This window comes from Triplophysa rosa, linkage group LG1 (genome assembly GCF_024868665.1).
Source record: "Triplophysa rosa linkage group LG1, Trosa_1v2, whole genome shotgun sequence".
NCBI classification, from domain to species: Eukaryota; Metazoa; Chordata; class Actinopteri; order Cypriniformes; family Nemacheilidae; genus Triplophysa; species Triplophysa rosa.
This window is the reverse complement of record NC_079890.1, coordinates 4,345,271-4,357,780: the sequence shown is the minus strand read 5'-3', so window position 1 is coordinate 4,357,780 and position 12,510 is coordinate 4,345,271. Positions and strand designations below refer to the sequence as shown.

Below are 12,510 nucleotides of genomic sequence, written 5' to 3'. Positions count from 1 at the left end.
TTAATACATTTCTACTAATGTTTACTTATGCTCCATCCTACATTTGGGGCTATTTTCACACCAGTCAGTTACTATGGTAGCATCTATTTTAGATAATACCAGCGCTGGATGTCATATTAAAAATCAAGCGTATAGCATCAGTTCTAGCAGACCACTTTAGTCAAGCTTGCTCAGCTGATCTCATCAGGTGCAGCTAATCAGTGTCAACCAATAGTGATCCAACACATCCAAGACTCTTCCTGCGTTCCAGAACCTGCACACTATCCGTATTCGAAAGTAGAATTAGTATGTCCCAAATCGTAGTATGGTGAAAATAGTATTCCAAAGATTCCCGGATGGTCTACTACTTCCGGTAGAAATTCGAAGTGCAGAATGATGCACACTCTGACGGCTGATATTACCCACAACTCACCGCGAGAAGGCGGAGTTTAGTGGTGCTCCACTGCGTTAATAAATTATACAACTGAAGCGTCACAAAATTAACAAATGTAAGTATACAGTAAACATTACATACTAAATAATGTATGAATAATACCTCAATGGAACGAAGAGCTGCATTTTGATGTGTGTGACAGTTATTGGCCACAATAAAAGTACCTACTATTCCAACACAAAAACAGTACCAACTATTAGGGCTAGTACAAGTATGCGAATTGGAACGCAGGGTGCAAGTTACCTTCTTACAGCTCCTCTACAGCTGTTCAGCCGTGCACCGCTCAAAACCCACCCCCTTCCCCAACTCCACTTCATCCGATTGCATCACCAGGTACCTTTTATTTGATCCTGTGTGGATTTCTATGTATCTTCCCTTCGGACAGGTATGAATTCTCTTCTAAGTCATATATTTTTAGTATATTCGATTTGCATATCACTATCGTGTAAGATATGTAAATCTCTGAAATTAATAATTTTGCTTAAATAACTGTTCTGGTTCCCCAGGTGGGGGATGTTATAATTGCTGCACTCCTGTTCTGTTCATGCAAGGCTGCATGGACAGGCGGAGAATTTGCCCAAAACAGTTTCATTCCGCCAACCTTAAATATTGCTATTGTTTAAATCTTTGACGGTAGTGGTTCTGATAGAACTGTAGTTATTCCTCAATTTACAGTATTTGTGCCACATTTAAATTAAACATACATAAACATAACTTAGGACCAGGTTTGAGTTTGTAATCAGATAATGTTTCAAAAAACTGTCCCCACGCTTTCCATTTAAAGGGGTCATGTGGCAGAAGTGCGTGTTTTTCTGTGTTTTTGGTGTGTTATAAGTTGCCCATGCATGTATTAGACACGTAAAATTGCACAAATGAAAGTGTGGGAACAAAAGATGCATTCTATCTAAAAGCGAATGCTCAACCAGACTTGCCTGAAACGCCTCGTGTAACCACACCCCGGTGAATCTACGTAACTTCGTAACATGATTTGACTAAGACCGTCCAAATCTACACGTAGTTAAGGTGGGCGTAACTGTAAATCTCATTGTATCGCCTGTCAGTACAATTGCTTTGGAACCTGATGTTTCGAATATGGTAAGAGGCGTTACTTTCCATCTCGCGCTTGCAGTATTCGACCAATCACTACGCACTGGTGAACTGGCCAATCATAGCACACCTCGCTTTTCAGAGCGATGAGCTTTGTAAAAAATCAGCGTGTTTCAGAGAGGCGGAGCAAAGAGGCGATACAAACATGCACGGTATGTTGAAAATACAATGTTTTTTAAACTTTAAATGGTGTATACACATTGCATTACATCTAAAACAAACAATAATATTCGTTTTAGCCGTGCAATATGACTCCTTTAATTGTCAGTGTATTTAATTACATATGATATTTGATTTATTATGTATTAAATACAGCTGATCCTAAAGTGAGCTTAAATATTTAATTCGGGACATCCAATTTTAAATCATTTCTATAAAATACAGAATAAATTAATATTATGAATAATAAATTACATACACTTCACAGACGTGTCTCATGTCCTTGTTAAGTGGTGAGACCAGTGACCTTGCAGAATGACCTCTGCAGGCTGGATCCTCATCCCAGAGGCAGAAAGCTTTTAACATTGATTCAGCTGGGAAAGGGTGTGCGTTTGTGTGTGTGCTTGTGTTACTCAATAAAGGTCAAGCATTATAATCTATCAGACAGTTATTGGCATGTGTGAATGTTCATACCCAATCGGCTGGAAGTCACTGTATGATACAAGACGGCGCATTTATGTGTGTATGTGTCCATTTGCCCGTATCGACAGTTAGTAGTTCCAAAAATAGAGAAATTGCTGGTCTGGCATGGGGGTCGAGTGCAATAATCAATAATAACTGCAGTGAAAGAGGTCAGTCGCAGTTTAACATGAACACACAAATGCGCCACATGTAATGTTATAATGTCTCTGAGAGGTTTGAACAGCTGTTTGTGTGATCTCTGTGTGTGTGTGTGTGTGTGATAGAAAGTGCATGTGGAATTAATTAATGGTCTTTACGCAAATGAATCAATGAGGCCGTTATGAGGGTGTCACACAAAAGTCCATGAAAAGTGCACGGTAGATTACTGATATTTAGACACTTTAGCTCTGTCCTAATATCTAGCAAGCTATCTGTTGCATAATAATTATGTACCTAGTCATGTCCTAAAATGTCTGGACGTGAACACTTAATTCAGCAACTTGATAAGTACTCAAAACAGTCCGGCGTCATAAACGGATACAAAATACATCACACACAAATGTTGAATTATTAACAGGCCATTAGTTTATTCATTAGCTCTGTTCTACTTTTTAGGATTACATTTTCAGAGGAGTTAAAATTACAATTTCTGTCATTTCTTTTTTCCCACTGAGCTTGTTGCAATGCATTCTGGGATATCCTTTGCACAGACTAAAAGTTAACCTCACATTGCTCTCGCAATACAATGACAGTTCATAGCGACCCTGTCTATTAAAAATACACAAAAGTCAGTTTTAGGGGCAATTCGCATTTCGCGTCTAAAACCGCGCGGAAAACGAGAGCCGTGCCGCTTTCTCTAGTCAAATGGCCCGCGGTGCAGCGCCGACGCGCCTATAAAAATGTGCGTCTGCGTGCTGGTACCACGTCGCTCCATATTTGCACGCGTCTGCCGCGTGTCTACATTTAAAATAACGAACTTGCGCACGCAAAAGATGCAAAATGTGAATCGCCCCTTAGGCGTGCGTGTTATATGCATTATATTCTTATGAAGTCATGCCATAAGTCATTTCAGCAGGGACTTCAAACAGATCCACAGAGGATCTCAAACTGCTGTTGACTGGGGTTGCAGCAAATAAAACACACAATGAAATGTGACAGACCACAAATGAAAACTAAAGGAACAGGTTTTATTCAGTATTCATTCCTGAATACTGAGAGGAATCACCACAGACAGGGATGCACGGCTCAGTTTTGGTGTGTGTTTGGGGGGGTGACATGGGGGGAGTGGTCAGCTGTGACTGTGATGACAACGACATTTAGAGAAAAACTCACCAGAGTCAGCGAATTCTGAGGAAACAGACAGAGAGAGACAGAAAGAGAGGGAGAGATGAAAATAACAAGCAGAAAAAAGATTTAGCTCTAGTGCAAAGCCATGTTGTGAATAGAAAGATGCAAATATGTCTCTGTGGCTAAAATTCCATTAAAACTACACTGTATAAAAATTCCCTGTTAAATTACAGTAAACAACTGGCAGCTATATTTGCCAGCACATAGCTGTAATTTTACAGCATACCTACTGTAATCTGCAACAACAGTTTATTACTGTAAAAGACATTATAATTTGCACAATATAATACTGTTATTTTACATTTACACATTTGGCAGAAACTTTTATCCAAAGCGATTTACATTGCATAATCCTATACATTTATACAGGTATGTGCAATCCCCTGGGATCGAACCCTGAACCTTGAGTTGTTAACGCAATGCTCTTACCACTGAGCTACAGGAAAGCTTTTAGTGTTCCTGCTGTGATTTCCATTAATTGTTGGGACCAAGTCATTGTTTTCAAGTCCCAATCAAGTCCCAAGTCAAGAGAGGCGAGTCCAAGTCAGGTTGCAAGTCCTGAATGTTAATGGAACTGAATCAATATCACTTTTGTGCCCACAAAAATCATCATTATTGTGATCAGTGTTTGCTTTAGTTGGGCTTTTGACTCTTTTATTTTAATGTTAAACTAGTTTTCTTTGGCTGTTGTAGCTGCATTAAAATACAATCATTGGGTCAAAGCAAGATTAGACAGAGGCTCACTTCTGTTTAATGATGAACTCATTTTAAAGTTTGTCTTCTCTTGTTCACTGTCAATCTCAGTTCTTTGCTACTGGAGTATGATTTTATAAAACACTGTGAATTTATTTAGGAATGAACAAATATAATCACAAACTGTTAAAACAGTTTAACTATTCAGACACACAAACACATTAAGAATCAGTGTATGAATCTCAACAATGGTGACAATCAACAAAAGAAAAATTCATGCAGCAATGCATGCTGTGTAACATCATATTACAAAACTCATTCATGTCTCCCAGCATGCATTGCAGTTGATCTGTTTATCTGAATTACTTTGATAATGGTCACCATTGTTGAGGTTTGTGTGATGAGTGTTGATGTCTAAGTGTGTCAGTAATATGTTTTGTTTTATTTTGTCTAAGTTCATGTGCATTTACAATTCAGAGCACTCAAACTAGTCATCAATAAATCAGTATTATTACTTTTTTATGATAAATGTCATATATTTAATTGTCATGTAAGTTGTTTTTTAGCATTTCTGTCTTAGTGCACAAGCGTTCTTTCTGAAACACTATTACACCACTGAATAAGTAACTTCACTGAAGCCGAGGATCAGGAGCCCAACTAAAGCAAACACTGATCACAATAATGGTGATTTTTGTGGGCACAAAAGTGATATTGATTCAGTTCCATTAACATTCAAGACTTGCAACCTGACTTGGACTCGCCTCTCTTGACTTGGGACTTGATTGGGACTTGAAAACAATGACTTGGTCCCACCTCTGGTAATAAACAATTAATGGAAATCACAGCAGGAACACTAAAATAACAGTATTATATTGTGCAAATTATAATGTCTTTTACAGTAATAAACTGTTGTTGCAGATTACAGTAGGTATGCTGTAAAATTACAGCTACTGTATGTGCTGGCAAATATAGCTGCCAGTTGTTTACTGTAATTTGACAGGGAATTTTTTACAGTGTAGTGCTGAATGAATCAAATGGGATGTGATGAGCGACTTGCAACTGACATACAATGAATCAATTGCATGTTTCTTATGTTTTACATGTTTATATTTACAGATTTTTGGACATTAGGAAATGAGTCTATATATTTACTGATACTGATAAAAAAAATGATTTGTATGACTAAAATTTTTTAATTTTACCTATTTGAGATTATAAGTAAATCACAATACTAAATGTGTAGTAGCTAAATATCAGACATTTCATGTTTTTTTTTACAAATCTCAATACCACAGCAATAACCAATACAAACAATTTCTTATGTAAACAATTTTTCATATTCATTAGTTTTCAGTAAAACAAAAAATACAAGTAAACTGTGTATTCATCCAACAGTAGTATAAATTAAACGGTAACACTTTATAGCATTTATAAATGTGTTCATTAATGATTAATAAGTAATTTACAAATGCATTATAAAGCAGTTAAAACTGCATGAATAAAAAGGGGAAACAATTCTAACTAAATACCTTTGAGCAGGTATAAGAAAAACAACATAACACCCTACAGTTTCCAGTCTGACAGCCTATATTGCAAACAACATCAAGATAATAATGAATCTGCTTTCGAGTCAAATAAATAATGAATAAATACATTTATTAAGCATTTATAACATGCAAGTTAAAAATGGCTCACTATTTGGCAGGTATTAAAATCCCTCTTATTATTCATGCAGTTATAACTGCTTCATAATGCATTTGTAAATGACTTATTATCTTTCTTTTTTTGTCGATTATTGTTATTTGATTAATATTAACAATCATTAGGTATGAAAGAGATCAGTTTTCATAAGTTATACAGTTAAGCCAGGGATAACTAGCAGGGATAAGTTATTATTCAGAAATATCCCAACACTGTATCCAGTTGACAATCAGAGCCAAGTCATAAATACAAATACCCCATAATGTACACATTATTAATTAATGTATATACACATTTATAGACCCTAGTGCTATAACGCTATACCATACAGAGTATTGTGTGCTGTCAGTCTGATTTAAACACTTTGGGCGCCTTTTTTATAGCATGAGCACAAAGCCAGATCATCACAGAAGGTCATTTTTTGCCCAAACTACCTCAAGAGAGGCACTAAACAAGCCATAAACAATATCAAACCCTTACATTTTTAAAGAGACATGAGAAACGTTATAGACTTAATTACTGTACATAATTATTTCACAATTATTGAAACATATCTGAAGGTGTATTTTTTTACCTCTTATAGGTCCCTTTGGAATACCAGTGAAGTATATAACTTTTTAAATATCCTACCTATCCTATATAAAGCACAATATAAACACACCTGTTCTGCACCCAACAGACTTACCCTCTAACTGATATTTTTTCCACACTCTAACTCTGTTAAAAAAAATCTATATTCTATGTTGTTCATCTTTCCCTTTAGCTCTGCTAAGCTAATGGCTCCACCGAACCGAAGTCAACTTCTGCTTTTTTAGAAATCATCACTGGAGGAGCTTTTTCACACACTGAATGACTGACAAGCCACCGGATCCGAACCTTTTCCTCAGCCAATGACGTCTGTTTTCCGTGACGATCTTGTAACCGAGTTCTCCTATACACTTTAATGACTAATCAAATAAAAAAGCAGAGACTACACAGTCTGCACATCTCCCCGAAAAAAAAGAGGGAAAGATGTTACCAAAGATAACATAGCAACAGGACTAGTTGTATAACTATTTCTAACTATCGTACTGTACAAAATATAAGCACTATACAATTCACATAAGGGTTCCAAGAAGTTCTTAAAAGTTCTGTAAAGTTTTGACAGACAACTGGCTTTCATTCTTACATAAAGCTCATTGTGTGTTCATTCATATCACAGACACTCACACAATTATATACTGTAAGTATAAACAATTTTGCCACTAATGGGAACATATTAATGGATCACTTGCAATCACAGACACCAAACTCCTATGTTATGCCAGTTAGAAAAGTGAAAGTGTCGTTTTCACGCTTTTACAGTAAGCAGAGGTTTGCACCTGAAATAGCGTGCTTACTGTCACCTACTAATAGCACAGATTATCAACACATGACAATATTAGTGTGTTTTAAACACATACGATATAACCTAGTGTACATATTGTGTTTTTCTGTACATGCACAATGAAGCTCTCACCCCAGACCTGAGAGCATGTGTGACTGCAAGTCTGAGCACCTGCTAATGCTTTGCCAACCTTGAGGTCCTTTTTAATATTTTACATTCATTTTTATTTAAATATATGCCTCTGAGGCTTTGAAATGAACTTTTTCCACACACCAGGCAGTTTGGCTACCAAATGTTTATGTTACATGAGCAGGTAAAAACAGCAAATATAAGAACTTAAAGGGATAGTTCACCCAAATGAAAATATTGTCCTCATTTTACTCACCCTCTTTCATTTCGAACCTGTATGACTTTCTTTCTTCCACAGAACACCAAAGAAGATATTCTGAAGAATGTTGATAACCGAACAGCGGTGGCACCATATTGTATGGACACAAAACCAATGCAAGTGAATGGCTGCCATCGCCATTCGGTCAACAACATTTTCCCAAATTTCTTCTGTTGTGTTCTGCGGAACAAAGAAAGTCATACAGGCTTGAAATTACAAGAGGGCGAGTAAATGATGACAGAATTTTCATTTTTGGGTGAACTATCACTTTAAGATCTTCATGTCTTTACAAATACTACTGGTAGGAATGCATGATTCAGATGAAGAGGGGAATGGTGTGAAATGAAATTGTATTTTAAATAAATATGTGTAGTCGCTTCTCTAATAAGTTTTATATTTCACAGGAAATATTTATGGCCAATAGAACCCATAATGTTTTATTTAAAGGATTTTATTTTTAAAATATGCATTACTGTATTGCACAATTCTGCATAAAAATAACACAAAAAATTAAATACAATTTTAAATGTTAAATAAATATCAGACTTGAAATTTGTATGCAAAAATGTACTTTATTCAAACATGATTGTGTTCATATTCAATGTATGCATGTATAATGTTATATGGTTGTGTGTGTATATTGTGTGTTGTACCTTCACTCAAAGGGTCAAGCGTGTGGATCATTAGCTGAAAGATGCTGTTTCTCATCAGGCTGTTGTGTAACGAGGCGGAGCTTCCCCCTCTCTGGAGCCGGGGTTTGGCCTGTCAAAGGACAACAAGAACGTCAATCAGAACCCCAGGCCAATAACAGCACAATACAGAATTCCAAGTGACAGTGCAGTCGTCATAGAGACAGGATGAGAGCTCATGATCTCGGGAGGAGAGCAGCTGATTGATCTGTAGCGAGACCGGACACGTTGACCTTTCAAGGGTCAGGGACCAGGGCGGGGGAGTTAGAGGTTGATTGAAGGTTACAGCTTTAGTGCTGGTTCACTCTGTCTGGCAGCTGATGCCATGGCAACACGTCAGGGCAATCAGGAGAATCAGCGACGATTCACATGATTCTGCAGGTGTCAGGAGTGTGTGTGAGGATGTGTGTTGTGCTGAGACAAACAGTAAACCCGATCAAAATATTGAGTTATTTGGTGCAGACTATCATGTTATAAATCTCTGTTTCCATTCACTTGTCATGTTCTAAACTAGCATGTGTCTTGTGATATTTCTTTAAGTTTTTTAATATTATACTCTTTGTTTGAATAAGTGTGTGATACAGTATCTCACAGAAGTGAGTACACCCCTCACATTTTTGTAAATATTTTATTATATCTTTTCATGTGACAACACTGAAGAAATGACACTTTGCTACAATGTAAAGTAGTGAGTGTACAGCTTGTAAAACAGTGTACATTTGCTGTCCCCTCAAAATAACTCAACACGCAGCCATTGATGTCTAAACCGCTTCAACAAAAGCGAGTACACCCCTAAGTGAAAATGTCCAAATTGGGCCCAATTAGCCATTTTCCCTCCCTGGTGTCATGTGATTCGTTAGTGTTACAAGGTCTCAGGTGTGAATGGGGAGCAGGTGTGTTATTACTGGAATTACTGTGTGGATTACTGTGTGGATTACTGGGTGGATTACTGGAACCATGTCCTGTGGTCTGATGAGGCCAAGATAAACTTATTTGGTTCAGATGGTGTCAAGCGGCAACCAGGTGAGGAGTACAAAGACAAGTGTGTCTTCCCTAAAGTCAAGCATGGTGGTGGGAGTGTCATGGTCTGGGGCTGCATGAGTGCTGCCGGCACTGGGGATCTACAGTTCATTGAGGGAACCATGAATGCCAACATGTACTGTGACATACTGAAGCAGAGCATGATCCCCTCCCTTCCGAGTCTGGGCCGCAGGGCAGTATTCCAACATGATAACGACCCAAAACACACCTCCAAGACAACCACTGCCTTGCTAAAGAAGCTGAGGGTAAAGGTGAAGACCTAAACCTTGAGCATCTGTGGGGCATCCTCAAACGGAAGGTGGAGGAGCGCAAGGTCTCTAACATCCACCAGCTCCGTGATTTCGTCATGGATGAGTGGAAGAGGACTCCAGTGGCAACCTGTGAAGCTCTGGTTAACTCCATGCCTAAGAGGGTTAAGGTAGTGCTGGTAAATAATGGTGGCCACACAAAATATTGATACTTTGGGCCCAATTTGGACATTTTCACTTAGGGGTGTACTCACTTTTGTCTCCAGTGGTTTAGACATTAATGGCTGTGTGTTGAGTTATTTTGAGGGGACAGCAAATGTACACTGTTATACAAGCTGTACACTCACTACTTTACATTGTAGTAAAGTGTCATTTCTTCAGTGTTGTCACATGAAAAGATATAATAAAGTATTTACAAAAATGTGAGGGGTGTACTCACTTCTTTGAGATACTGTATATTTAGAACAAACAATAACCCAGGGGCCATGCTTCAAAATATGAAGACAACAGACCACAATGGACAACAATTCACATATACAGTATACACACAGACAACACTTACCGACATTTTGCTGTCATCTTCCACTCCGCTGGGGCTCAGCTTCACAGTCACAATATGAACAGAAAACAGAAAAGAAGGAGGAGAAGAAATAACAGTACAGTGAAGTGAGACAGGACCAGTAAGACTGCAGACACTACACTGACATCAGACTCCATATAGACAATACACATAACCAACACATCCACTGACATTCACAGAGCGTGCGCTGACCTCAAAGAGCATGTGCACTGACCTCACCGAGTGTGCACTGATCTCACAGACTCTGATCTCACAATGTGTGCACACTGATCTCACTGAGTGTGTACTTTGCTATCACAAAGGGTGTTCTGATATCACAGTGTGTGCTCTGATCAAAGAGAGTGTGTTCTCACCTCACAGAGTGTGTACTCTGACCTCACAAAGTGTGTATTCTAAGGTGCGTACCAATGTGAAGGCTGCACACTTCGAAGGCTGCATGTCTAAGTTTAAAAAAAAATTAACATTTATTCCTCAAAAGACACAATCCCTGTAGTTTAATTTTTACCTTGAAATGTAGCGGTTGCTTATTTGAAATAAAACCTTACATAATAAACCTTAATCATGTATACAGCCTACAAAGTGTGCTGCCTTCCCTTTGGAAAGCATCTATTGAGTGTGTGCACTGACCTCATTGAGTTTGCGTTCTCATAGATGTATATAACTAGATGCCACATTCGACACGTCAACATATTTTCCATTTTGGAATGGTCCACTGGCGTCACTCGAAGTTTGCTAAAAATGCAACAACACTGTACAGCCATGGCTGTGAAAACCACAGGGATTTAAATTCCTGAAAAATTGGATAGCCTTTTGTAGTTTTCCTGTAGCTCAGTGGTAAGTGCGTTAACAACGCCACGGTTGTGGGTTCGATCCCAGGGGATTGCACATACTTAGAAACAAAAATGTATAGCATAATTCAATGTAAGTCAGCGTCTGCCAAATGCATAAATGTAAATGTAATGTAGTTGCCATGTGTTAGTTTAGCAAATATAATAGGGATGTAACGATTCACTCAGCTCACGATGCGATGCGAGTCACGATTCTGATCTCACGATGCGATTTACTCACGATTTATTTTTACAAAATGAGTTGAAACAAATTAGAAATGAACAACTTCCCTTGCATTATTTCTTAAATGCTTCACGTTTCTTTGTATAATAAAATAATGTTTTATTTCAAATAGCAAAACTAAACTGCAATTTTATAACAAATTAATAATAGAAATGTCTCTTTAATATAAACAAACTAATACTGTCTGAGCTTTTCTTGGATTTTTTTGCATTTAAGAAATATCAGCATGTCCACGTTTAGATTTGCAGTGAAAATAGCGGCCCCTGCTGTTCAAAAATGTATTGCGATTCAGTTCACACCTCAACCGATTTGAATCGTCACTCATTATAACCGATTTTCAACCGGCTCACGGTGAATCGTTACATCCCTAAAATATAATGTTTACACAACAGTAAGTTTTCATAATCATACACGCCTATAACTAAGGACCAAGGTGACCGTATGTTTGCAACTAGAGTGTTCACAGACCGGAGTGGCAGGGTTGCCATATCTATGTAGCAAAATGAATCACTAGCCGTATGTCCATAGTCCAAATAACAAAACTTAACTCTCATACAGAAAATCATTTTAAGTAGACACCTAAATAACGAAATCCTTCCACTCTTAACCTGGGAAAAAAACAACCCCTAGCACAGCAGAGAAAAAGCCTTGGCAAGACTTGGCAACACTAGTTCGCCAGCCACTAGCTTGCACCATTTTAATATGGTGGACGACCTACGTCTAACAGCCCATAAAAGCAGCTACTAATGCGGCATCTAGTTATATATACATCTATGTGTGTTCTATTCTCTGTTCTCATTGAGCGTCTTTTCTGACCTTGCCAAGAATGTTTTCTGAACCTTACAAAATGTGCTCTGACCTCATCAAAATTGTGCAGACCTTTGACCACACACAGTGTGTTTTCTGACATCAAAAAATGTTGTCATGTGAGAAAACGTGCAAATCACAGTTCTCTTGGTTTACACATTTTCATGCCCATTTAATTTCCTCGAACAATCCTAAAAAGTGTTCCCATGGACACATGTGACTCTTGTCACAGACTCTTAAAACAGCAAAGTGTGATGGGTCATTTTACCTGTCAGTCAAATGCAAGTGGACAGTAAACAGTCTGCCTCTGCAAAACTAGAGCTATGATACATATGAATCCAGCATCTAAAAGGTCCATGTCTGCAGAAGTCAGTAGGCCTGCCTGCCGAACCAGTGGATCTTTAGTCATGAAGCTAAT

The 12,510-nt window shown here is 38.0% G+C and overlaps 1 protein-coding gene across 4 annotated transcripts in view; it reads right to left on the bottom strand.

Moving 5' to 3' along the window:
* Positions 1-12,510, bottom strand: part of LOC130556478 (sodium/potassium/calcium exchanger 2-like) — a 49,802-nt gene that overhangs the window by 19,397 nt on the left and 17,895 nt on the right. For 2 of the 4 annotated variants that reach the window (XM_057337524.1, XM_057337541.1), the window contains exons 3-5: positions 10,197-10,235; positions 8,310-8,418; positions 3,494-3,508 (exon numbers count right to left, since the gene is read on the bottom strand). In XM_057337524.1, the coding sequence (XP_057193507.1) occupies positions 3,494-3,508; positions 8,310-8,418; positions 10,197-10,235 (163 nt within the window). The remainder of the gene's footprint in view (positions 1-3,493; positions 3,509-8,309; positions 8,419-10,196; positions 10,236-12,510) is intronic. The other 2 variants (XM_057337549.1, XM_057337533.1) reach the window with 2 other exon arrangements.